At 39.9% G+C, this 26491-nt stretch overlaps 2 protein-coding genes and 2 long non-coding RNA genes across 12 annotated transcripts in view; 2 read left to right on the top strand and 2 right to left on the bottom strand.

Moving 5' to 3' along the window:
- The window catches only part of LOC146642803 (NACHT, LRR and PYD domains-containing protein 3-like), a 325246-nt gene that overhangs the window by 149190 nt on the left and 149565 nt on the right, over positions 1-26491 (bottom strand). The window contains exon 1 of one of the 2 annotated variants that reach the window (XM_085397188.1): positions 9492-9596. The exons of the other annotated variant lie outside the window; for it this stretch is intronic. The gene's annotated coding sequence lies outside the window, so the exon portion shown is untranslated. Of the gene's footprint in view, positions 1-9491; positions 9597-26491 lie in introns of those variants that run through there. 2 annotated transcript variants of the gene reach the window in all.
- Positions 9153-13344, top strand: LOC146642811 (uncharacterized). 8 transcript variants are annotated; one of them, XR_014909508.1, is made up of 6 exons: positions 9153-10164; positions 10291-10415; positions 10521-12020; positions 12275-12382; positions 12488-12609; positions 12752-13344. It is a non-coding gene; the product is annotated as an uncharacterized LOC146642811 (long non-coding RNA). The 8 variants fall into 8 exon arrangements; XR_014909513.1 differs by having other exon boundaries at positions 9153-10415; positions 10521-10737; positions 11895-12020; XR_014909510.1 differs by having other exon boundaries at positions 9153-10415; positions 10521-10737; positions 11890-12020.
- On the bottom strand, positions 15382-16951 carry LOC146642810 (uncharacterized). Its single transcript, XR_014909517.1, has 3 exons — positions 16889-16951; positions 16405-16462; positions 15382-15862 (listed from the first exon to the last, which is right to left on the bottom strand). It is a non-coding gene; the product is annotated as an uncharacterized LOC146642810 (long non-coding RNA).
- On the top strand, positions 24088-25597 carry LOC146642809 (uncharacterized). Its single transcript, XM_085398063.1, has 3 exons — positions 24088-24674; positions 25101-25220; positions 25360-25597. The coding sequence occupies exons 1-3, from the start codon at positions 24094-24096 to the stop codon at positions 25595-25597; spliced, it is 939 nt and encodes a 312-aa protein (XP_085254189.1). The 5' UTR covers positions 24088-24093.

Raw genomic sequence — 26491 nt, 5'->3', positions numbered from 1 at the left:
TGAATACTAGGATAGATTCATCAGGCTTCTGTTTACACATAGTTATTGCATTTAAGTCAATTTTGTCTCTGGACATTGTTAGCAGGAATTTCTTTAGATTCTTAAAGAAATTGGTGATTTTGTCATTATTTACCCACAAAAACTCTGCAGTTGTGGATGCTTTATCATGCTTTGGGTCTGTTTGTTTACTACCGCGAGTGTTGGCGTGAGGACCTTTGTCATTCCGGCTTTGTTTTTCCTTTTTTCCTTTTAGATAAGTCTTTATTAAAGTTCGGGTAACAGGTATTTCTTTAGCTACCTCTAAACCTCTAGCTACGATATCGTGGCGTTTCATGTGGGTGTCTATTGTGGACACTGCCTGATGCAAAAGTTTTTCTTCATAGACGTCTAAATTGTTTTTCATAAGTTCCTCACATTCTTCTTTCAAAAGTTTTTCTCTCTTTCTATGTTCTGCTAATTCTTCCTCGCGGCGTATATATTGTTTTTCCTGATCTTGTTCAATTAGGTGTCTAAGATCCGTTGCATGTGATTCAGAGTTTTCGTCGCTTTCTTTTGAGCTGGTTGGATCAGAATGCTGACATTGTTTGCGTGCAGCTGCTGCAGCAACTATTAATTCGGTCTCATCTTCGTAAGGCGGCGGGGCTGTGGGCTGAATGGCTGAGCATGCAAGACTAGCTTTTCCCGCGGTAGATTTATTTTCTATGCTGGAGCCTGCACTAGTTTTATTTGATGTAAAAGTATCTACACCTGGTTCCGGTCCCTTTTTCCATAGCGGTAACATTTGATGCATCACGTCGCGGCATTCTATCATATATTTTCTACAGGACTTTTTAAGCAGACTACTTTTCTCATCACAAATGATATTCAACATTTCTACTGACCTGTTTTCTGGCGATAATCGTTCGGGATAAGGCTCCGGAAATAAATTAGAATGCATTGAACTTATAGTCCGTAAGTTGTAAACAAAGTCAGTCACATAAGCACTTCCGCATGTTCTGGATACGTAATCATGGAAGTCTTCGCCGATTCGTGGACGTGGGTTACACGTAACTGGAAATGGGAGTCGTACTGAGCTGTTGTTTGAGACTTTAAATTTAATTTTTGTTGGTTTTACAGGTAATTTTGATTTTTTATCGGACTTGTCTGTGGTTTTTGAATTATTCTGACCCATGTTCAGTGATTTCCAGAGGGGTTTACACGCTTGAAGGATTTATGTTAGTATTTTCGCTGCGGCACAGCTGAGGTTACTTTAAATTTATTGCTAGCAATTTTTTGTTTGTGTGAGCAACTCTCACTTAGCGAGCAACTTCTCGCTTAACGAGCAACTTCTCGTAAAACAACAGGCAACTTCCTGTGTCTTTCTGCTTTTAATTTACTGCTTTTAACCCTTGTATGGTAATCGGATCTGTGAGACCCGTTTTCAGTTTTCTTTTGTTTTTTTTTTTTTTTTTTTTTAACAAAATTAAATTTAATTATTTACTAGCTTTCTGTGAGTGAGCAACTTCTCACTTTTTAACGTACGTTTCAAGATAACAGGCAATCTTCCTGTGTCACTCTTTCTGAGCAACTTCTGACTTAACGAGAAGTATTTAAGACAACAGGCGACTTCCTGTGTCACTTTTTCTGAGTGAGCAACTTCTCACTTTTTAACGTACGTTTAATTAAACAATTAATTATTATTATTTTTTAAACAAAATTAAAATATTCAAGACAACAGGCAACTTCCTGTGTCCACCAACACCACACAAGGGTTAATTTACTTTACTCGGGGACTGAGGAAGTCGTCAGTGTATCTCTCTGGATCACTAAGTGAAACTTCGTCAGCATATCCCGTTTCTTTATGGATCGATCACTGAGAGAGGCATAACACGGTCTCATATAAATATTAAAGACGTGTATTTACCTTCTGTCAGCGGATCCCACTTCTGACACCAAAATTGAAGGAAATTGCCATCCCGGGTTTCCTCCGTGGCGTGAGCGATAAGCAGAGTTTTGTCCTTTCCTTCTAAGATTCCTAATTATTTAAAGTAACACTCAGGTATGCCATTCAGCTGGGTTAGTTACGAGCTCGGGAGCAGCTTGGGAGAACAAGAAAACAGAGACTGCTTTAGGTTGCCTTCCCAATCGACTCAAAGGTTTATTTGATACACAGCAGTTTATATAGAGAAAAAAAAGGTTCGTGTGTCAGCTTTCCCAGTTCAAACCGGTACAGACTAAATAAGGAAACGTCTTCCTGCCTTCTGAGCAAAGTATCCCTTGTGTAGTTTATCAGTTCAGCTATAATTTATGATCATCCCAGCAAAATACACTCCTAGACATAAAATACAGAGTTCTTTCATTAGTGAATTCTGAGACAAACCACCTAGCCTTTAACGAGCCTTTTTCTAAGAGATAAGGAAGGGAGGATGGGAGTAAGGAAGTGGTCTCATCTCTGTGGTGTTTTCGACCTTGGGGTACCAGCCTGTGAGTCTTACACATCAATTCTTGGGTCAGAGAGAAAAATAACTAAAACAAAGGGGCCTTATTGAATGACAGAGTTTTCCTGCATAATGTCACTATAAAACAATATCCAGTAAATGCTACCATGGTACTAAAATACCTAACAGAGACGTTTAAAGGGGCGGGTGCTCAAAGTTAAAAAGGGGCACATTGAACCAGGCTGAATAACAACAACACACATTCATCAACAATCTAATATGGAAAGGGCAGGGCTGTGTTGATCTGAGACTCTAGACATTAAAAAGTCCACAGGAGAGATGGTAGCTGATTAAACAAGTGTCATGAGATAATAACAAAATGCAAAGATTGGTGACAGCGCTTGGAACCATAAGGCAACGAAAAACTGTGACATAAACTCGGCTTTGCCTGTGAATCACTCTTTGCTTCTCTTCTTCCTTCCATCCCATCATTTCATATATCACTCTCCACTTGCTGTCCATCTGAGAACAAGGCACAACTTGCTATTGCAATAAACTATAATCTAATTATCCACACCTAACAACTCTTGCACTTAATCTATAATAAAATGATGAGAGAAAAATGTTATAGCCCTGCCTTTAGTAGCCTCATACAGCTCCTACTGTTTCCTCCTCATGTCCTTACCAGCCATGTCTGCACAATGTTATATCATGAGTAATAATTTTTTTAAATCCAGCTAAATAAAACACACACATGCACACACAGTGACATTTTAGACCTTCTTCAGAATACTGTATATACTATGGGCATCATGGTGCTGATCCAGAATCCTTACATTATTATTCATTACTAGAGCTACAATAATAAAGCAATGAGGAGGGGGAAGTAATAAATATGAAATAATGTATTTATGATGATTGCATTTGTTTCACTATCCACTCTGTGCAGGGCAAAGCTTATTACATGTTTAAACTGTAGAGATACAATCATTTTGCTGCTGTAAAATCCAAATTTTGTCTTATTTAAAATATAAATCTAATATAATCTGTTTCTTAATGTATGTTCTTTAAAATACAGCGTGTGTTTTTTAATATATTATAATTATAATAATTATTATGTGGACATGCATATTAGATCGTTTTTTAGTGAAATATAATCCCCTCAGAAAGGCAGGAAATGCTCTGTAACTTACTTTAAAACTAAATATGTTCACTAAAACGGTGACAGAGCTACAGACCTATGACAGCCTTACCCAGTGAGCTAGCAGCTGTGACCAGCACTACATGTGCAGTTAATAAAAGGACAGGTAATGTTTGTCACGCTGTTGCACACACAGCACGCTCGTTTGTTTCAGTTCGTCAGTTGCAACAAGACAGCTTACCAACGTGTACGTAATAAGCCAATACTCCTGGGTGCTATACACTACAGTGTACGCTGTACACCTACTTACTGGGTTTGTCGCATCAGTCTGTGTCTCTGAGTTAACTTGTGTTTCTCCTACAGCTCCGGACCGCAAAAGATGCGCGTGCTCTTTGTGAGCTCGTTCCCGGCTCGTAACCAGCGCGTTCTGCCGTCGAGGGCGATCATTGGTTAAATGTGATCATGTGACGGATGCAAGCCAGATCCTTTTATTTAGCAAAACTATGATTAATAGTTAAATATTATTGTTGAGGGGCACAGACAGGACTCCGCACGCACACACACATAAAATAAATAAATAAATAAATAAAAAAAATTTAAAAGTTGCCTCAACAAAAGGGCACTTTGGGCACTCATCAGGAAAGGGGCGGGTGCTCAAGCCCCTCTAGCCCCCCCCCCCCCCTCTGCACGTCCCTGCTCTTGAGTGAGCAGTGATGATTGAGCAGTCCGTTTTATTTTGCAGATTCAAGCTGCTCTTCAAAATTTTCACCACCAGATGTCACCGGAGAGGACTGTGTTGAAAAGCTTCGAGTAATGAACAGTTTTTCAATACAAGCTTCAGTGCTTCGGAAAGCTTCATTTGGCCCTCACTACTTCCAGCATATCCAACCTTCTGAGGACCCAGCCCACGTACACCGCGAAGGCCGGGTCCTCGGGAGGATGCAGCCGATGAATTTGGACGTTTAGTTTTAAAGACGTCGTGATAAGGGCGGGTCTTACTGTGAACCTGCGCGCTCATTGGCTAATAACTTGAGATTGACAAGTCGTTATCCAATGAGCGCGCGGCTTCTCCCAACATAAAGTAGTTTCCTTTGAAAAACCAAAGTCTGATTATTTTTGCCTCCACTGACGGAGCCTGTTGTTCCCGCCACAGAGACACAGTAATGTCAGAGCGGTGTTAACACTCACCTGCCTCAGCACAGCTCTCACTCTCCTCCTGCTCTCTCAGCTGAACTCACTTCCTCTCTACTTACAGGAAACCAGCGCTCAGAGCAGCCGACCGACCTCACGTTTCACCCACAGACACGAATAGCGTGGAATTATTTTATGTCATAAGAAGAAACATATTCATGTTAACACTCGCCTGCCTCAGCTCCACCTTCCTCCTCCTGCTGCTCTGAACGGAGGATCAACACTTTCACTTTCACTGCTCCTCCCTAAACACAGAGGATGCTGGGACTTGTAGTTTTTACCTTGTGTGATATGTCTGTGAAGGTTCTCAGTCATCCAGGTCATCGTAGTCAAAGGAGCTTGCAATGAAAAGCGTCTGGACTTCGCATGACAAGGTGGGGCCAGGTTTCACAATGAACTCACCCGAAACTCTGGCTGATTGGGTCCCACACCCAATTTCACACCTTGGCTCAGGTGATTAGAGGATCATCAGGGGGTCCTTTTGTCCCTCTGTGGGGGGATACTCCCACTAGGGTTATATCTGGGACTCTCCACCATTTGACCTTAGAACTGAAGAAGCTTCTCGGATGAGAGGTGAAACGTCTTCAAGCAACTTAAAGAAGTCCAGACGCTTTTCTTTGCAAGCTCCTTAGACTACCTTGTGTGATATTTATGGCTGTGACACTAAATCACAGCATGAAAACTTCCTGCAAATATGTCACAGGCGATAAACGTTTCACATTAAAGGTGAATTTATTTTTCTGTCTCATGTTCAATAAACAGTGAGCTGGGAAAACTGAAGAACAGACTTCAGACGTTCCCTGCAGAGTTTCTGCTGCTCGGTCGTCTGCATGTTGCTGAGACTGAGCTGATGATGAAGCTGTGATGGGTTTATGGCACGTTTGGTTCTGGAGAAGAGTTTTACTGCCGGTGCAGGTGAAATGATCAGAGGTTACAGCCTCTGGTTAAAGTGGAGGCAGCGATCAGGACGGCTGAGCAGCAGAGGTCTCGAGGGTCCTAAAGTGTAAAAGCATCAGTGTTAGTAACACAAAGATCACAGAATGGGATCATCCACACAACACTAACATCTAAATCCACGGCAGGAACTCTTCCAGTGTCCTGAAAAATCTGTGTGCACGATGCTGAGATTAAAATCTGTCTGCTCATCTTAATGCAATATTTTCTAAAGTCTGGTAGAAGTTTTACTGATTTCCAGTCCACTTAGCAGACGTGTGGATAGGTGGTGGGTTGTAGAGCAGACTGAAAGCTTTAAGTTCATCCTCTGATTAAAAACTCAGACCCACAGATACAGGAAGTATAACCCTGGTGTAAGAAAGGAAACAGCAACACGGCAGCCATCTTTTTCCTCCCATGATGACCAGTGTCCCAGCAGAAGCTGGGGTTTGTTAGATCCTGTTCGATCCAGAGAAAACAGGCTAAAAGAGTCGATCGGGGGGGATCATGGTTTTATTATGTGCTCGTTATGATTGAAGCTCTGGTTGTGTGTTAGAGACAGAACCTGCAGATTCCTCCACTCTGCCTCCTCCTCTGCAGGAATCAGCCTCTTGGCTGGTTTTATTCACCAACGTGAATAAAATCATCAAACTAATCCAAGTTCATTGTGAAATGCCTGAAAATGGAGGAATAAATCTGTCAGTTACCGTATAAAGTTTGAGTTTGTCAGTGTTTTACACGGAGACGGTCGTCAGATGTTGAATGTTTAGCATGAAAGTTCCACATCTGGAGAAACCTTCAAGATTAAAGCCAGTGAAAAGTGAAGAGTTTCTGCAGCAGCCGCACTTCCTGCAAATCTGTTCTTTCAAAATAAAGTGAAGAGTCTAAAATTATATTCACGACAGGTTTAAAGGTGAAGGTGGTCACATGGTTTTAGTGGAATGCCTACGTGGGCGCGTCTGAGTGATTTTGATTCAGATTCGTGCAGCGTGGAGCAGTAAACACTTGTTTTTGTTCATCTGGACTCGTGAATGATTCCAGTTAGCACATTTCCAGCCAATGAAACGTAACTACAGATGAAGACAAACACATTTAAGCTGCCTGACTCTCGAGTGTGCACAGCAAAATCTCCAGTGTTAAATTAACACTGGAGAGTGTCTATATGGGTCCACACCTCTGAGTGTTAAATACAACACTGTTGAGTGTTAAATTAACACTTTTGACAGTGTTATATGTTTAAAAGTAACCTAGTCAGTTTTGAAGATTAACAAGATAAGAGATAAGATAAGATAGAACTTTATTAATCCCTCGGGTGGGTTCCTCTGGGAAATTCGATTTCCAAAAAAAGCACAGCAACGACCGAAGTTACAGTTACAGAATTGTTATATATATATATATATAAAAATATATATATACACACACACACACACACACACACACACACACACATATATATAAATACAGAAACAAATATAAATAAAATATACAAAGGGGATAAATAGAATAAATAGGAATAAAAAATAAAAATACAAGTGACTTGCACATTTCAAGTCTTGAGTCTATTGCACTGTTGACTATTTACAAAAAGTATTGCACAAGGTATTGTACAGTGAGGTGAAGAGGCACTACAGCTTAGTTGTTCCCCCCTCCTTTGTCCTCCTGTTTCCTGTTTCCCCTCCCTCTCCCCTCCAGAGAGGAGTTAAACAGTCTGATGGCGTGTGGGACAAAGGAGTTTTTAAGTCTGTTAGTTCTTGTCTTGGGGAGAAGCAACCTGTCACTGAACAGACTCTTCTGGTTGTTAATGGCCGTGTGCAGAGGATGCCTGGCATTGTCCATAATGTCCATCAGTTTCTTTAATGTCCTTTTCTCTGCCACTGTCACCAGAGTGTCCAGCTTCATGCCGACCACAGAGCTAGCCCTCCTGATCAATTTCTCCAGCCTGGAGAAATGGCTAACACTGAGCAGTGCTGATTTTCTAACACTGGAAAATAACTCAAAATGTTAGAAATATTCTACACCCCCCCCCCCCCCACCCTCCCACTGTGAACATGAATTGAATATTCAGAAGACATTTGTTTAAATAGTTCTACAAATCGGAGCTGTTGGTGTGTCCTTGGATTGTGTGGTAATAATATTAGAGCCTGCAATCTTTCTTACTGAATCTCTACTATGAGTCATGTTACCTGAGATTAATTCTATGTTTACCTGTCGGCCTGGACGAATGTGCTGTGTGAAGGAAATTAAATTAAATCAGATCTGAACTGCATACAGTTAAGGAACCTGTTCATATTTGATTGAAATATGAACCAGTGATTTTTTTTGATTGCTGATTCCAAGAGAGTCTTTGTGGAAATCCTGTTTGGCTTTTTGTTATTTTAATTGTCTTTTTCTGTTTTCCAGAACAGTTCTCCACAGTCGCTGTCCACATGGGTCAGTGGGACCAAGAAGCACTCTGCTAATGTGGGACTCTGACCAGCAACATCCAGCAAGACCCAGACAGCGTTTTCTATCTCCCAGCTGGAGTTTTTGTTTGTCTGTGACTAGGGATGGGTATCGAAAACCGGTTCTTGTGGAGAACCGGTTCCCACTGTTTCAATTCCTTGGAACTGTTTGCCATTTTTGCAAACGATTCCCTTATCAATTCCAGTCGCCCCGAATGACGTCACCACATTGCGGAGCATCATTTACCTGGCAGGAAACACGGCGCCTAAGCGGCTCAAACGCTCAAAAGTTTGATTATACTTTACGAGAACGGATGACAACAGGGGAACTTGCAATACTTGCAAAGTGGATATTTCATTTAAGGGAGGAAACACTACGAATATGCAAAAGCATTTGCTCACAAAAGACGCGATGACCTTAAATGAATCTCGTGAATCTCAACCCAGCAGCAGCAGTAACGTTTGCACGTCCTCTCCCGTTAATGCGGCAGGTAAATAATCAACTAACAGTGCATATTATGTTAGCGCGATCTGCCTTATTACAAAACCTGCTATTACTGTGCATTTAGGTGACCATGATGAGAGAGACAGACAGAGTCTGGCTGGCTCAGGTGCTGGCAGTTGTTGCTGCAGTCTACCGGTGTCCTTTCAGGCCAGGATAGACGAAGCAGTGACTAAGTTTGTGGTAAAAGGTTTGCACCCATTTGCCACAGCAGATGCCCCTGATTTTCGGTAAGTGAATGTGTTTAATTGTAGGCAGGGTGTAATGGAGGAGGTCACTTTAAGAGGGATGGACTTGACCTCCTGACTATGAATGATGTAGATGATAAGGTGCTGACTCTATGAATCCACAATCTCAACAGGGTTGTCCGATAAGAACAGATGGCGTATCCACAAAATCCACTGCCACTCAGGTATCTGCCGTTCACTCATTTATTAACAAGAATCCGAAGCACACATCCATAATGTGAGTGAGGGGATTTAACAGGCTGTAAAACGCTCTATGCCGTGTGGTGAGTGATGGTGTGGTTTCTGTTGGAAAGAACATAAAAGTCTTCCATAATTATGTGAACAGAGTGAATTAAATGTGTAATACAACAATACAAACAATACTGGATAGTGGAACATTCAACCAAAATAAGGGAGTGTCAACAAATGCTAATTTTACTATTTACATAAATCCTAACTAGGCACTTTACATCAGAGCTAACATGAGAAATTAGTGACGGTCCCTTAATGACCGCACGGCAGAGGCTGCTTCGCAGTAAACGGCAGTAACAATCGGTAAACAAAGTATGCGCCAAGGATTAAACAAGGGAGGATAATGGCCGCAGCAAAGAACAAACACGATAAAACACAGAAACTTACAGTCTCATGGACGCACACCGCTAACAGCATTAGAAGGAACGAAAATCCACACGGTGAGTAAACTCTGCTGACTCTTCCCACCTGCAGCTCCGACCGAACTCTCTGCGTCGACGTGTGCGTAGTGATGAGGTAGAATTGTGTCTTCTGATTGGCGAAGAGAATGGGTTGCCTCACCGCTCATTGGCTAAACGGCAGCAGTATGCTGATATCTTACTCCGCAGATGTGGCTCCGTTCATGAGTTCTGCGAACTGGCTGGCCTTTTGTACACAGGGACATTACTGGATATTCTTGTGTAATTGCTACAGATTAATTTATGTTATACTTTGTTATTGCTACAGAAGAATATTTATTTTATTATTTTACATTTACAATTTCTTTTCCTGGGGACCCTGTGACACCCCATTGAAGAGCCGTAGGCTGGATCTCTTAAGATCTCACTGCTGTGTTTGTAAGGCCATGTTACTCCTAAATTTATATCTTGTTCAAAGAGAAGCTATAAAACAAAGTTCTAAGCTAATCGACCTTAGTGTTCTCCTTTTTTAAAAAGAATAGATAAAGAATCGAATCGTTAAACAGAATCGAAAATGGAATCAAATCGTGAAAATCTTATCAATACCCACCCCTATCTGTGACTGGAGAGTCAGATTTTTGTTGAGCTTCACACTTGCAGAGGTAAGTCAGTTTGCAGAGATCCCTCCCACCCTGGCTTTTATGTCCTAGATTTCTTATCTGAAACAGTAATATTTCAGTGACTGCTGCTTATACCACACGTTAATACACGCTACTGATCCCTGATAGGAGAATCATCAATTTTGGCAACAAAGAAGCCTGGTGGATGTTTGTTTACAGTCTGATGATGGGACATCATGCTCTGCATCTTCAAAGTTTGCCTCCTCATTATTATTCATACCCAGTAATGTGAAGTATGCTCATATCTACTATAACTGAACCAACCTGGTGCTCTTCATTTATGGAGGCTGTTGAGTCTGAATGTTGTGTATCTCGTGTTCTCTGGGCTTTGTCCTCAGTCTTTTCGCAGGATCAGAAAACAAAACCAGGAGGCGCGTAAATGTTTCTTCTCCATGATGTTTCTTCAAATGTTTCTTCTGGATGATGATAAGACTGTGACACGGGATGCCACCTTTGGTCTTGTGATGAAGCAAAGGTCAGGAAGAAGTGGGATTAACTGGTACCCACATCTGAGAAGGATGTACAGGGGCACCTGCAGCCAAATCCAAGCTTCAGGTTAGTTGTAGTTGCAGAACGCTATAGACTGAGACAGCTGAGGCATCAAATGTTTGATTAAACGGATGAACAAGAGAAGTTTCTTCCCCATAATTATCACTTCTTTGTCACGGCGGGGTGCGCCGGTGTGTAATGGAAACAGGACCCAAAAGCAGATGAGGACGAGGAGTTGAAGGTTGAACAGAAAAAGTGATCCTTTATTAGATGACGGCAGAAGTAAACCAGGAAACCAAAGTAAACTGACAAGACACTAAGAAACAAAATACTAAACGGTACTGAGACCTATAACTATGACTGAGGTGGAAATAAACAGGCTAAGACTATGACTAACGTGGAAATAACAGACGAAAACTAGACCTATGACTGAGGTGAGGTAAACAGACGACCCGACAATGACATGCAGAAAACAGAGGGCTTAAATACATACATGAGGTGATCAGGGGAAGTGGAGACACATGGGGGAAACAGCTGACTGACATAAACCTAAATGACAGGACCAGGAGGAGGAAAGCTAAATACAATGAACAAAGAACACATGACACTGTCAGAATAAAACGGGAAATACTAAAACTAGACATGACAACACAACTTAACAGACCTAATACGTGAAGAATAATACAAGAACCCAAAACATAGAAAACCAAGGGAACAATAATAAATAACAGCTTAAACTAAAGCTAGATAGGAAATGACACAAAACTAATCACATATCAAAATGAGACAAATACAAAAATGAACTCAGAGCGCTGGGTCAGAGACCCAGCCTGTGACATTCTTAAAATCTGTAGCAACTTCAAGTCTGTCAGCGTGCTGAGCATGCTCAGAATGTGACAATATATTTTTGTTCAATATTTAATTTCTTTCAGTTGCAATTGTTAAATGAAAAAAAAATAAAAAATATATTCTTATAATTTAGCAAACTAATTTATCAAAAAAAATATACATATATCTGTATTAGTTTTAATAAATTAATTTGACACCTGTATTGAAAATACCATATTGTATTCATACAGAATCAGTTTGGTATCATTGTTTGTCTGATTGTTGAAACTAAGAGCTGCTTTGATCTGTTAAGATCTAAAGTATCCAAAGTTGAGCTCTGATGTTTCTTCACCCTTGTGTGTGTGATATGTGATTCCTACATGCTGGCAGAGCAGAGCAGCAGTTTGTGCTCACAGATGGTGACGGTGTGGAGAGACGGTGGTGTTTCCTCAGAAGAACCAGCAGAGTCACTTGCTGACTGATGTTCGTCTGCACTGCACAGAGGAAATCAACTGACCGAGGTTTGTCCAGTGACGTGTTATGAAATGTATATTTTGGTTTTATGCTTACAGTTATGATTTTCTTGACAGAGGCTCTGCAGAGGTTAGACAAAGCAGAGAAAACATGTGCTTTACATTTTACTGTGATTTATTGAGATATTTGTTGCCTGATGTTCAGCAGGAATGGAGAAATAGAATCAAAGGGAGATGTTTTTGCTGTTTTTGTAATGATGTAAGTAAATCTTCAATATTATTTATTTGCTTGGTTATATTAGGAGTGTTTCTGAGTGAGGGCGGAGGAGTCATCATCCAGGTAAAGTGACGTGGATCAGTGGATACACTTGTCTCCCCTTTAAAGGAGACGATCCAAGTCATCCTTAAATGTTAGTGCTTTCAAATACACAAACATTTTTAAAGGACAAAAATGAACATCCAACTTTGACTGTAATACAAAATAAATCTTTGCATGTGTGTTTTCAAACTCTCAGATGGGCAGCATATCAGTCTTGGACTGTCTAACCTGCCGGAGCAGCACTGAATGACCACCACACACGAGCATGTTCCTGCAACATTCAGCATCTGATCCTTCATCTGTGTGCTTCTGCTTTTGGTAAGTAGAGTTACCCAACTCCAGTATTTCTAAACACATGCCATCCATTTCTGACGGCCTGGTTACTTCCTGTCAGTTACTTTAGAAACCATGTGGTCACCTGACCTAACACTGTTTCTTCTTCTTCCCCTTAATGTTCAAGTGTCACGTGTCAAACAGCTGGAGAGGAAACTACACCAGTGTACTGGGATGTTTCACCAACACGTGCCAGATGCTGTTCCTTCATGGTGGCATCACCAGAGACAGCCCCACCCACCTCAGGACCTCGCCATTGATCATGATGATTATAATGATGACAGCAAGCGGAACTAAGACTGTAAAAATCCACGACCAGAATGTTTCTTTCTAATTATGAATGAATACTGAGAGCCTCTTTCTGTGTTTTGTCTGTTTTGGGGTTGTTTTTTTTACCTCATTTGTTACTAACAAAGTTCACAAACTCACACAGTTTACATTCTGTATGTTTCCATCTTTACCTGCCACACTCTTAACTGCATTTAAGAAAATAATCCTTAGAAATCGTCCTTTTTCTCTTTTGTAATTGATGATAATTCAGTGAATATACTGCGCTGCTTCCTTCTATTGCGTCACACATTGCTTTAAGTTTTTCAGTGTCCAGTTATTTTTTACTGCTGTTTGAATTCTCTGTATGTTTGACCCTGTAGACTGTTTGATGGACTGCTTGTCTTCCTGTTTGTTACCGCCGCCTGTTTTTTAATAAAGATTTGGATTTCTGACTTCAACACAGCCTCTGCGTGTCCTCCCTTTGTGTCCTCTTCCTCTGTGAATGTGTTGCATGTGTCACAGATTCCTTTTATTAACAGCTTTCCCACAGTGAGTTGCATCAGCATTCATTCACAGCACATTTCAGAAGGATTCAGATTAATACAGTGATCTTACAGTCAGAATGATCCTGACAGAGTGCCACTGTAAATGATCTTTCATCAGGTCAATTTCAAAGTTCAGTATTTCAAAGCAGGAGTTATGAAGAATCATGCTGGCATTAGGACTAATAATATGTACTTACAAAGTCAAAGTTTTTTAATTATGCTAGAATATTGGAAGACAATCAACTTTTAGTGTTTTCCGCATATTAATTATTCTGAAATAGAGACGGTGACCCTAACTGTACAGAAGCACTAAACAACTGACAATCTAACAGACATCATTGGCCTGAGCCGTCATGCACAGTGAGTCTGATCCTTTGCTGTGAGAGTCTGACAAGCATGTTTCTGGTCAGTTTGGAAGAAATAATATCACAATGTTGATCTTTTTTTTCAATATTCCTTCTCTTTTACAATATAAACTGTGATCAAAGCTACTTATGTTCACAGCATGTAATAATACTGACAGTCCAGGGCATTGTGGTCTGTTGAGCTAGGGTTAGGGTTAGCAATTCAGACATATGTAATCAATATTAAACGTCTCTGACGTGGGCCACTGTGTTGGGAAATCCATACCAGGCTGGAACGAGTCAAGGTAGGTGAGCATCCACGAGAAGACACAGCAGATGCATCCTACTAATACTGACAGGACCAGGAGACTCCAGAAACCGAGCATCTTCTCTTCAGTGCCATCCTCTCTTGTCACCCTCTCTGCCCGCAGCTGAGTATGGAGTAGATAAGGGCGCAGAGAAACCCTTATTACTAATTTGTATTATAATTCAATTTTCATGAAATATTCATATTCAGTATTGGTCCTTTTATATTAATAACCACGTATCCACCCAGGCTCATGGTGGGGCAGGGCTCTGTCCTGGGATGCTTGAGTACAAGGTAATGTACACCTGACCAGGTATCCAGTCTGCCAGAATTGTTTTCAATATTTGGTTCAAAAACATGAGTGACAACAAAAATCCAACTAGGATTCTTGCATATGATGAATGAAGTCTGTCTTTGACTGTATTGTCCAGCTGATCCATCAAACCCCCAGCAGGTGAACCTTATTCATGACATAACACGGCAACAATGTAAAAAATGAAACAGCAACAGTCTAAATGTAAAGTGCATTCTAATCTCCTCTTCAATAAATCATATGCAAAGAGTCATTCAGGACTGTAAAACGTGAACTACAGAACCCAGAGTCTTCATCATTAAATCTCTGGTTGCTTCATTTTTCTATCCTATATCAGATACTTTAAGGTTAGGTTAGGTAAACTTGCATTCTCATGGTGAGGCAAAGTGCTTTATGTGTGTGTGTGCGTGTCATGAACGGCTATAAAAGGCCTATAATTAAAGAACAAAGTGGGGTTTGAGTTCGAGTTGCGGCAGACTGTCACTACTTGTAAATGGAACGCAGCCTTCCTGTGGCGGACAGCTAATAACAGGAATCGGACGCGGTCCACCCAAGTCCACAGCAACCACCATAGCAACCGCCTAGCATGACCTTAAAAACACATTCTGTCTTCATAACGATCAAAAACATGAAATGATTTGCAAAGTGTGAAAGTGTTACAGCTGCAGAGAGCTATGGCGGTATCTTTGGAAGCTGTTTACATAGCTAATAATATACGATGTAACCATGGAGACAGTCAGTCACGTGAGCTAGCGGTGCATGTTTACTACAGTGAATAAGGTGATTGCGTGCACAGCGTCCACACGCTGCAGAGGGTAAAGACATTACTTCAATATTGTTTTATATTGATGTATATTTGCCTTCTGTTGACCATCACCTCAGGTTCACCATCACAGTTTCAGCATACAGATGCACACTGTCTAAATATGAACACATTCAGAAACTCATGTCTCAGAAATAAGCACAGCTGTTCATGTTTGTCATTAGAGTTTTATTTGTAAGAAAATTATGAACTTCATATTGTGCATCAAATAAAAGAACATTTCACAACTCTAAGTCAACAGAAACAGGAAACAGAAATGTCTCTAATGTAGACGTGTACAGTGTAGTGTAAGCATTAAAAGATCATAAAGGAAACACTAACATTCATGTGAAACTAATTGTAATAAAAAAAATGAACAGGTGGTTTATAGATGTAAAAGAAAGAATCTGAAAACAACACTTTTTTGGTCTAAGTGATCAAAGTAGAAAACAGAACTGATGTTCAAGAACAAACCGTAGCTGCACTAATATTACACATCTCCATTGTTGTGGTGAACAGACATGTTGCTTTTAAAACCACATGCAGTGTGTGACCGTGACTGTTCACTGAGACCATGAACGCCACTTCGCTGAAGCCTTCGCCTTCTTCTTCTTCTTCTAAATTGGAAGCAGAAGGAGCACGAGCTGCTTTGATCTACTGAAAGGAAAAAGCAGAACATCTGAGCTGAAATCATTAAGACAGGAACAAATTCAATGCAGTGTCTCACGTATCTTAGCCTGTTACAACTGTTGATTCAAGATAAATACGGTTAACACACAGTGTCAGGGAGCTCCAGTGTGGGAACTAGTGGCTTTAGGTTTGTAGTCATTTAACTTTCATCCATTCATTCATTTAATTCAGGAGGAAGAAATGCCAGGTTGATGCAGGCTGGTTACATGCATTTGGTCCCATGCTGTCTTTAACTAAATGGCTTGGTTCACTTTATGGCTGGGCTGTATGTGGGGTTATATCATGTTATTTGGGCAGGAGTACCTGTCCCCTGTTAGACTTAGAAAGTTTCTCCATAAGTAGAGTTTCTAACTCTTATAGCACATCTGTGGCTGACAGCTTTTTGGTGGCTCTTTTCTCTTTGTGCTGAACATCAACACTGTTATTTCTTAGACTGTAAGCTTTACTTCAGCACAACCACTTGTAGAAGCTGCCACTCCAAATGTCTTTTGATAACAAGAAAAAAATACCTTTTCAGTCCACGGCCTGAAGTTCTTCTCTGACATCTTCTGCCATCAGCTTTGTCTGCTGGTTTGAAGACAATAAACCACAAAAAAGATGATTTAGTCACTTTGTCTGTGTCATGCAGCTCGAATGTGTCGTGTAACGATGTTGAATAGCCGTCGTTATCCTTCTGCTGTGTCAGTAGGATTGTACTGTACAGCATCTCATTGATATGTGAGGAATGCTAATGTAACACGATAACAGACTTACATCATTAAAACATAAAGGACAGGAGATATTTAGATATTTTTATATTTATATTACATTTTATAGCTGATGGATATTACTAAATAGATAGAATTTACTAAATAGCTGGATGAACATGAAAAATATGTCTATAATAACAAATGACCATGAGAGCCAGTAGAATTAATTCAACTGGACACTCAAACGACGTCCTTAAATGCTCTTTAAGTGGCAGAACAAACGAACAAACACTTAATCGCTTACTTGAGATGAAATCTGCTCAGCTACTTTGAAAACAGCTTCTAACTGGTTCCTCCTTTAACAGGAGGTTTTTCAGACTACATGTAGCTGTCCTCTATGTCAGCTCACACATTTACATTTATGTCACACTTATTTCTGCTTTCCCATTTTATAATTATTACTTACATTTTGATTAGATACCTTCAGTTTGTAAATGATCAGATTACATAATTGGAATACAATGTATCCAATTCAGGGTTGCGGGAGGATGAAGCCTATCCCAGCTGATACAGGACAGAGACAGGCTGCCAGTTTATCGCAGGGCTAACACAATATGTGTAACAGAAAATCCACTTAAATGTTTGATATTTCTTATAATAAGCATAATTATGACTATTATTTAAAGGTTTCTTTATAAATACATTTTGATTTTTTATAACCTCTAAAATATAAACCTGAGCTGTTAAATTCTGACCTCTGACCTCACTGCAGCTCCTTCTTGGAAGTACGTCTGCTTCTTGTCTTCCCCCAGTGTTGACCGCCTGCCCTTGATATCACGTACTGTACCTGAGGAACAGAAAAGGACAAACACTTGCCTTCATTTAAGAAGTACATTCATACAGAGGTAATCTATGGAATCACACTAGTTCACCCTTTGGGAGAAATCAGTTCCTGTGAAACATTTCTGTAAATGAACATCATGTGGAGAATGAATGAAATGAGTTCTTCAGGTGACTCAGCAGTCCCACACTGACAATTGAAATCTAGTTAAACTATTAAGCATATTTGCTCTTCTGAAATCTGTGTTAAACAACAACAAACATAAATTAGTAACAAAAATACAGCTGAGTAGAGGCTTTACAAACCACCAGCAGCCATAATGCTAAATTTTAATCTTCAAATGTTTCTGAGCCGTCTTCAACCTGCTTTTAACACATTAAAGTCCCACAGTCAGTGCAGCACTGGTGTCAAGCCAGCCTCCAATTCGAGACTTGCAGTCAAGCCAGCCTCCAGTTTGTTTTACGTTCCCTGTGTATTCAAAGTATTACGGGAATGGATGTGGAAACCGGATTTCAAAATAAAAGCCAACTTCGAGTGAATTAACAGATATGTTTTTTTTTCTTTCTTTTTTCTACTTTCTTTTCTTTCTATTTTTACTGCACTTTACATACGTCAACATGTCAAACTGTTTGCAATCTATCTAAAAAGAAACCAATTCAAAGCACGGGCATGGAGGACTTCCTGGAAAGTTAGCTGGGAATTTTTTGGCTTCAATTTCACACATATTTGAAGTGCTTTGAGGAAGTTGTGCATTTACTGTCTTTTAAGTAACTCACTCTTGGGATCCGCTTGAATGTATGCTAGTTTCTTTCCTAATTAAATCATGTGAATGTCACCTTGTGGCTTGGTATTCTCAGCAAAACCATGCAGGTAGGTGTTGTGGAAAGGACAGAGAGGAGCAGCATTATAAACAGTAGGTGCTGTAAAAGGTGGTGTTTGGCAGGTGAGTCAGTGGCTCCTAATATAGAGCCAAGTAGTAGTTGTGGGTGTTAAGTGTTGGAGGTGTGACTGGACTTTTTTTTTTTTTCTTTTTTGCCTGTCCCGTTTGGCTCTTTTGCCATCAGAATTATTGTCTAAAGGCAAAGAAAGATGCCCAACGGATTTACTTTACCAAATTGACCATCCCAGCCTTGCCGTAATGGTCCATTTGATTCACCTTTTATTGTTTATTTTATTTTCACTTGCTGAATACGGGACAGACTTGACTGGGGGAAAGAAGGGGAGAAAGAAAGAGGGAAAGAGAAACAGCTGAGAAGAGGGACGGGGGAGAAGGGCAAAAAACAAAAACCAACAGAATGGGCAGAAAAAGAAAAAAAATGCATCTAATTAACAATTAACAGATATGTTAAGAACATAATAACATATAATTTAGGCTTTTTTATTTTATTTTACAAACTCTAATGAATGATCTATATGACACAGCCTTGTACCCTAATTGTGCCCTGTCACTATCAAGGCCATCTTAGTTTGGATTTCAAAGTAAAAGCCCTGTGAATCTTCATTTTTGAACTACTCTTTCAATGACTTCATAATGCTCTGAAAAGCAAAAGTCGTATTTCCAAATACTATTTGAACTTTGTATCAACACTTTCCAACCGCAGTCTTTTTCACAGTGATACCATATCAATATCAAGTCAGTCTGATTTTGCTTTTCATAGTAATGGCCCTTTGAAATTGCCGATATTTGACTTAATCTTCTAACGATTCAAAATGCTCTAAAATGAAAAATTCTTGTTTCCACAGGGTAATTCCACTTTAGATCAACAGTATACAACCCCACAGTGATACCATATCAATATCAAGTAATTCTGATTTTGCTTTCAAAAATAAAAGCCCTTTCAAATTGTCCATAATTGACCTAACTTTTAGTGATTTCAAAATGCTCTAAAATGGAAAGTTCCTGTTTCCACAGGGTAATTCCACCTTAGAATTATTCTGAAATGTTTTTTTATTCTTTCTGTTACTCACATTTATGTTTTGATGTGCAATGGTGTTAGTTTGAATGACATCTCCAAGGCCCTTTAATTTATAATTGTCTTTTTGGTTTTTTCTTTTTACTTTGTTTGTCAAGTATTCACCACATTTAAAACCCACAAAAAAAAGACAATAGTTAACTTTAAAATTAGTACAGAGGTGGACAATAAACTCAGCTGTGGTGTCTTTCGTCTTATGCAGTCAGAGAGATTATTGAATGTTTGGGTGGATGTATTTTCCTCTGTGGTGGGTTACGATGTGCGCCCACCACCCAAGGCTCCGTGGGGCTTGGTGGTGGTGCTAATGTAGGCCCCCGTCCGGATGGGCCTTTGTGGCTTCCAGGGGTGCCTACTTGGGTCAGCGGGGGACCTGGCCCCACGAGAGAGTACTTTGCCTTCACTTCCCTCCCCTCCTCATCCCCACTCCATCACACCGCCACACATGCAGGGCTTTGGGGTACAGTTGTTTCACTGAGGTGGGTGTGAGACATTCCTGCTGTGTCCCCTTCCGACCACCTGTACCTCAATTTTATTCCACAATCTATACATCAACATCACTTGTGCTGGGCATGCTGAATGGCGTCCAAGGGATGGTCTGTGTATTCAACCTCTCCTAAGTTGCCGGTGCCCACGTCTCAATTTTAAATACATGTAGATGGTAATGTTTCTTGGCAGGGGCCGTGCTGACACCAATATTTATTCTCTACTGTTACTTATACTTATCTAGGTTGTGGATGTGATACTTGCTGTTGTGTATTGTGTTATATTTTTGCTTGTTTTCTTTTCTGTTTTTTTCTTCCAGTAGGTAATCCAATGGATTTGTGTCACCGTCCCACATCCCCTCTGTTTTTCCCCATCTTTTGAACGTCTCTTGTCTAAGTCTTAATATTTCCTATCAACCACTTATGTGTATTCCTTTGATAATAACTGCAAATTTAAATTTTACAATAAAATGATTGAATAAATAGAGATATTTTAAAATTTTAATCAAGTGGAGCAATATTGCAAAGCCATAATGGTCCACTTGAAAAAAACAAAATCTGTTGGAGAGCCTATACCGCCCACTACTGGACATGCGAGCTTTGAGTGTCTGACTCTGTCGACATTCCAAAAACTAGAGGTGAAAACATGTCATTTTGAACATAAAAGTCTTGTGCAGAAAAAATGCCGAAGAAGGAGAAGGGGTGAGTTCGTTTTTTAAGTATAAACTTTAAATATTAACTTTTAAAATTTGCTAACAAAGTAGTTCATCTCCAATTACATGTAATTGAGTAATCAAGTCTTGTAGCTAGGGATGGGTACCGGTGTCATAAACGGTAGTAACCAGACCGAAAAGCAGCGCACATTTCAGTGCTTTATTTCGGTGCTTTTTTTTCCTGAGCTGTGATACACTTCTAGCCAATCATTTTATGTTTCTGAGGATAGTAGGCGGGTCCAGGTACGTACGTTCTTTTAGAGCAGAGCTACAGATTAAAAATGCCCAAGACGAAGTGGTCAAAAGTCTGGCTGTACTTCACAGCAAAATATGCAAACTCAGCAGCCTGCAACAAGTGCTTTAAGCTGATACTGTGATACTGTCAAAGGAGGTAACACCTCGAATCTGATGAAACACCTGGCGACGCATAGCGTTTTTTTTAAAAGCCGAGAAATGCGCCGTATTTGATAGCTTGCTGCGAGACCTCACACCGAGCGCATCTACTGCGGGTGTGGTGCCTGTTATCGGACCCGGATTTAGCAACATCCCCAAAAACCCGAAGAGTAGAGTCCTGGCCCCTAGCCCTGCCAGTGTAGCAGAAATGATGAGGATGATGATGCAGCAGCAGCCGTTCTTCTCTGCGTGAGTAGCTTAATGTTGTTCGTGTGTAATTTACTTTGAGTAGGCTAACCACGTTATTACATTAATGCACGTAAGGTGAACTAGCAAACATCATCATAGCTACATGCGGCTGTCTTCTTGTTTGATGGCAGATACTCCCTTCACCCTGGCCAAAAAGGCTAAAATGACCAAAGAAAAAGTGGAAAACAGCTAAACATGAGAGGTTTTTGGACAAAGTTTGTGTTTTTTCCATTGTTTAAGCACTGCTTCCAGCCAAGAGTGATACCATATATGCCCCATAGCTGTAGAAAAGGCTAACATTGTTATCTTTTTACAAAAAACCAGCTGAACATGAGAGGTTTTTGGACCAATTTTGTGTTCTCCATTCTTTAAGCACCGGTTTGAGCACCGTTTGAGCACCGGCACCGTTTCAAAAGTACCGATTTGGCACCGGTATCGGATAAAACCTAAACGATACCCATCCCTACTTGTAGCCTAGCCTAAGATATTAGCTAGTTTATTTCTGATTGTAAAAATGTCTTTTTTCTTATGTGTAACACTTAAAATTACATTTATTTCACCATATTTTTTCGATAACAGGCTTCGCTATGAGCAAAAACAAAAAAAGATTTGTGCACAGGACTCAGGCAAAGTTGTAGCATACGGCAGAAATTAATTAACACGTGTTCTATAACAGGCACATCTGTTGCTAACAGGCAATGGCTTTTTAACATCAAGTGCTGCACATTTTCTTCAGGGGCATTGCATTTCACAAAAACATGTTCAAATAGTACTTGAATAGAAACAAAGTTGATAGTTTTGTAATTAGTGGCACCGATTTAAAATTGTTCTCAATTCATTGAGAATATTATACATATTCTTTATAAAATGTTATGATTTCAATGATATAAATGACAATGTAATGATTTCTTTTTTACACTTAGAGTCTACCGCTTCTGCTTATTTGGGGTATGTAATTTTTTCTTCTTTTCTTTCATATACATTTTCCACGAAAAATAAAACTGAAAATGCTATATCTTCTGTTTTAGAACAAAAATAAAACGATTACAACCAATGAAATTATTGAAACTGTGGAACAGCTGAAAAAACATGGCATCCAACTGGAGGACCATGCACTTCATAAAGAAGGCCCCTGGGGTCAAGTTTGCCTGACACTTGGTATTCAGAATAATCAAAATAACCGCTACAGAATTTGTGATGCATTTCGTCAGGTTAGTTCTTTTCACTTATTTTTTAAAAAAATATATTGTATTAAATTATTTAGTTAAAATCAAATTTATTAAAAATGTATGCCTGTTCTCTACAGAACTTGTCTATACCAGTCAAAGGGGATTCAGATAATGGACAAAAGCCACCAGAGCAGGTTCCATAAATAAAATTCTATGTGTTTGATATCAAATATGGTAAATGGTAAATGGCCTGCATTTGTATAGCGCTTTTCTAGTCCCTAAGGACCCCAAAGCGCTTCACACTACATTCAGTCATTCACCCATTCACACACACATTCACACACTGGCGATGGCAAGCTACGTTGTAGCCACAGCTGCCCTGGGGCGCACTGACAGAGGCGAGGCTGCCGGACACTGGCGCCACCGGGCCCTCTGACCACCACCAGTAGGCAAACACGGGGTTAGTGTCTTGCCCAAGGATATTTGGCATGCAGCCAGGAGGCAGCCTGGGATCGAACCACCGACCTTCTGATTAGTGGCTGACCTGCTCTGCCACCTGAGCTACAGTATATTTGGTATACCAAATATGTTGGTATACCAAATTTTAGTCAATGTGTTACTGTTGAAATTATCCCTAAAATTAATATTGTTACGGGTAATGTCATTTTCAACAGGAAGAACTATCAGCTGCCGCTTCTCTGTCACCGGACATCTCCTCGCAGGAAGATGGACAGCTGTCTCCTGCGCAGGTCAGTCTGTCTGTACTATCATAATTTCTCCTTAACACTTCCATGTAATTACACTAAAGTTACACCTCTCAACTCATGTAATAGCAACCAGAAGAACTATCAGCTGCCGCTTCTCTGTCACCGGACATCTCCTTGCAGGAGGATGGACAGCTGTCTCCTGAGCAGGTCAGTCATTAAAAATGCTTTCACATAAGTTATGATTGGCGCTAGGATCATTGTTTAAATGACCACTTTATGTTACATAAAAAATATTTTTAAAAACACAATATACAATTAAATAAAGAATTTTATCAAATGTTGTAACATAGAATGAAATTTATATTTCATGACACTTCTCAACATGAATTTTTGCTATATATTCTGACATTAGAAACACTGGTTGTTAATATACTTAAAATACACAAGTATTTCAGGTATATTTACTGATATTACGGTAGTTATGTAACATGGACAAAATGTTTTCTCACAAAATAAATTTTTCCTCTTTTTTTAGCCTAACAGCAACTCATCTGATGATGGATTCATAAGAATCAGGGTCCCACTTGCAACAAATTTTTTTTTCCTGAAAAGGAAAGAATGGACTAATATAAAAAATAAGAGATCCCAAAGAGGATACAAGGGACTACAGTGGACAAATCTGATTTCAGACGGAATACGGACAGTGTTTCCATATTGTTCCTTTGCCTTCAAAAGGCACAGAGTCAAGGCTTTGGACTCAGTAAGAAAGGGCCCTTTCTTCTGGTGTCTGGGTTACTGCAGTTTTGAGGATTGTCCAGTCACTGTCACTGTCACTGTAGATAATGAAGACGATCTAAAGGCAAAAGTCAATTTTCAAGGTCTCGAGTGTGTGCACAACCACTATGAACTAAGAAGAAGACCTGTAAGAGCTCATAAGAGAGATAAAATTGGCCATGAATTGGAAAAGCAATTACCTAGAGCCATGTATCTGGAAACAATGAGCAAAATGGATGATGATGTTGTGCAATCGGGCTGTAGAGATGAAGTTCCAACTCCTCAAGTGTTGAGAAACATAGCCTTGGAAATCCGAAAGAAAAGTCGTCTTCATCATAATGAGATTATGAGTCTCCAGTTAATGGTGGCAAACAAGAAGAACAACCCAGAGGATGTATTGCAGAAAGTGATGTTACATCCAAAAGGTGTTTTTTTATGGTCTTCCAGGAGCATTGAGATTTTCCAGAGCCGCTGTCGGGAGGACATACTTTATTTGGATGCTACAGGAAGTATCATGAAAAAAAGAAAGGGTTCGCCTCCTTTCTATGTTTACGAACTTGTAGTAAGAAATCCACGGAAAACATCCTCTCCCCTACCAGTGGCTACATATTTAACATGTGACCATACCACTGCCTCAGTTACATATTTTTTGGAAGCATTTCTGACTGATGTTGCAAGGGCCTTTGGGCGCAAAGCCATGCGTTCACCTTTAATGCTTATGTGTGATGGATCTATGGTCCTAATGCAAGCTATCTGTTTAGCTTTTGCAAAAAAAATCTCTCTGACACAATAAATCATCCCCACAAGCTGCATGTCTTTGGACGGTGGGAGGAAGCCGGAGTACCCGGAGAGAACCCACGCAAACACGGGGAGAACATGCAAACTCCACACAGAAAGACCCCGGCCTGATGGTGGAATTGAACTCAGGACCTTCTTGCTGTGAGGCAACAGTGCTAACCACCGTGCCACTGTGCTGCCCCCATTCATCAGCTTGTGGGGATAGGTTAATTGATTAATCCAAATTGCCACTAGGTGTGAACGTGCGAATGAATGTGAGTGTGAATGGTTGTCTGTCCCTGTGTGTTGGCCCTGCGACAGACTGGCGACCTGTCCAGGGTGTACCCCGCCTCTCGCCCTATGACAGCTGGGATAGGCTCCAGCGCCCCCCGCGACCCTGAAAAGGATAAGCGGAAGCGAATGGATGGATGGATGGACAATAAATCATTATTATAACATCGCTTCGGGGAAAGGAAACAAGGAAGACTTCGAGGTTCCAATTCTTCACAGATGTCTTAGTCATGTTATGAAGAATGCCAAGGAGATCTGTAAAAAGTAGTAAGTGTAGTCCTTTTAATATGGTATTCACTTGTTTGTTTTTTATTGTGACATGTGACATGGCATTTCATTTTTCAATTTGGGAAAACATTATTACTGTTTTGGAAACACTTAAAGACAATTTTTTCTTTAACTGCAGTGCACCAAAGAACTACCATCTTGCAATGCACACTTTTGGAGTCTTCACTACTGCAACTTCCTTAAAAGACCTCACTGACATGGTTCAAAGTGCTGCAGTTGTTTTTGGGAGTCCGTGTAGTGGTGAGAATGTCGAAAAACATTTTCACAACCTTCAGTTGTTGATGCAGAAAGCCAATGTTGATGTTGATGGCAATGACAGAAACTCAAAAGCTGATGAGGACCTGAAGGTAAACTGAAGTCAATTTTTATTAAAACTAAAGGCTAAACTTTTGCCTCTTATATATCTTTTTAAATACTTTGGAATAGCATAATAACTGTACCCTCAAACACAATAATAACATGGACTGAACCACCACTCACAACCACTAGCACTTTATATAGCCTCTGTAGAAACTATCTACACCCTCACTTATCTTAACTGCACTACTGTATAGCTCTGTGTAAATAATCATTCTGTACATTCGATAATCTTTAATCCTACAACTGTTTACAACTTGCATAGTTCCCATTTCTGTATAGCTGTATATCTCAGATTCTGTAAAGTTATTTATTTCATATTCTGTATAGTTTTTCATATTTATATCCTGTTCATATCCTGTACATAGCTTGTACTCACTACAGCCTGTACATACTTATAGTTATAGAATATTCACAACATACTTCATACCGTGTACATTATAACATACCATAATAGACCCATTTCTGTAATATACTCACATATCTATATTATTGCTAATATATATTGTAATATATCTATATCACTAAAGCACTTCTGGATGGATGCAAACTGCATTTCGTTGCCCTGTACCTGTGCATGTGCAATGACAATAAAGTTGAATTCTATTCTATTCTATTCTATTCTATAATAATCACAAGTCACAAGTAATTTTAAATGTTTTATACAACATAATGTTGGGTTTTTAGATTATAGATATGAAAGACGAGTGCACACAATGTTCAAATCACATAATTATTCTGTTTTGTCTGTTGGCTAGGGAGTCAAGGGAAACAACCTCTTTGGGAGACATTTTAAGAAGCTCATTTCCAACACATCATTGGAGATGGATGGTGAGGCAAACCCTTACTACAGCAAGGGGCTCATGGAGCACATCAGCAAATATCTTCTTCCT

This window comes from Rhamphochromis longiceps, linkage group LG23 (genome assembly GCF_057381845.1).
Source record: "Rhamphochromis longiceps isolate RC_006_pf linkage group LG23, R_longiceps_female_GT1.1, whole genome shotgun sequence".
NCBI classification, from domain to species: domain Eukaryota; kingdom Metazoa; phylum Chordata; class Actinopteri; order Cichliformes; family Cichlidae; genus Rhamphochromis; species Rhamphochromis longiceps.
Note: the sequence above shows the minus strand (reverse complement) of the source record. Positions and strands in the feature narration are given on the sequence as shown.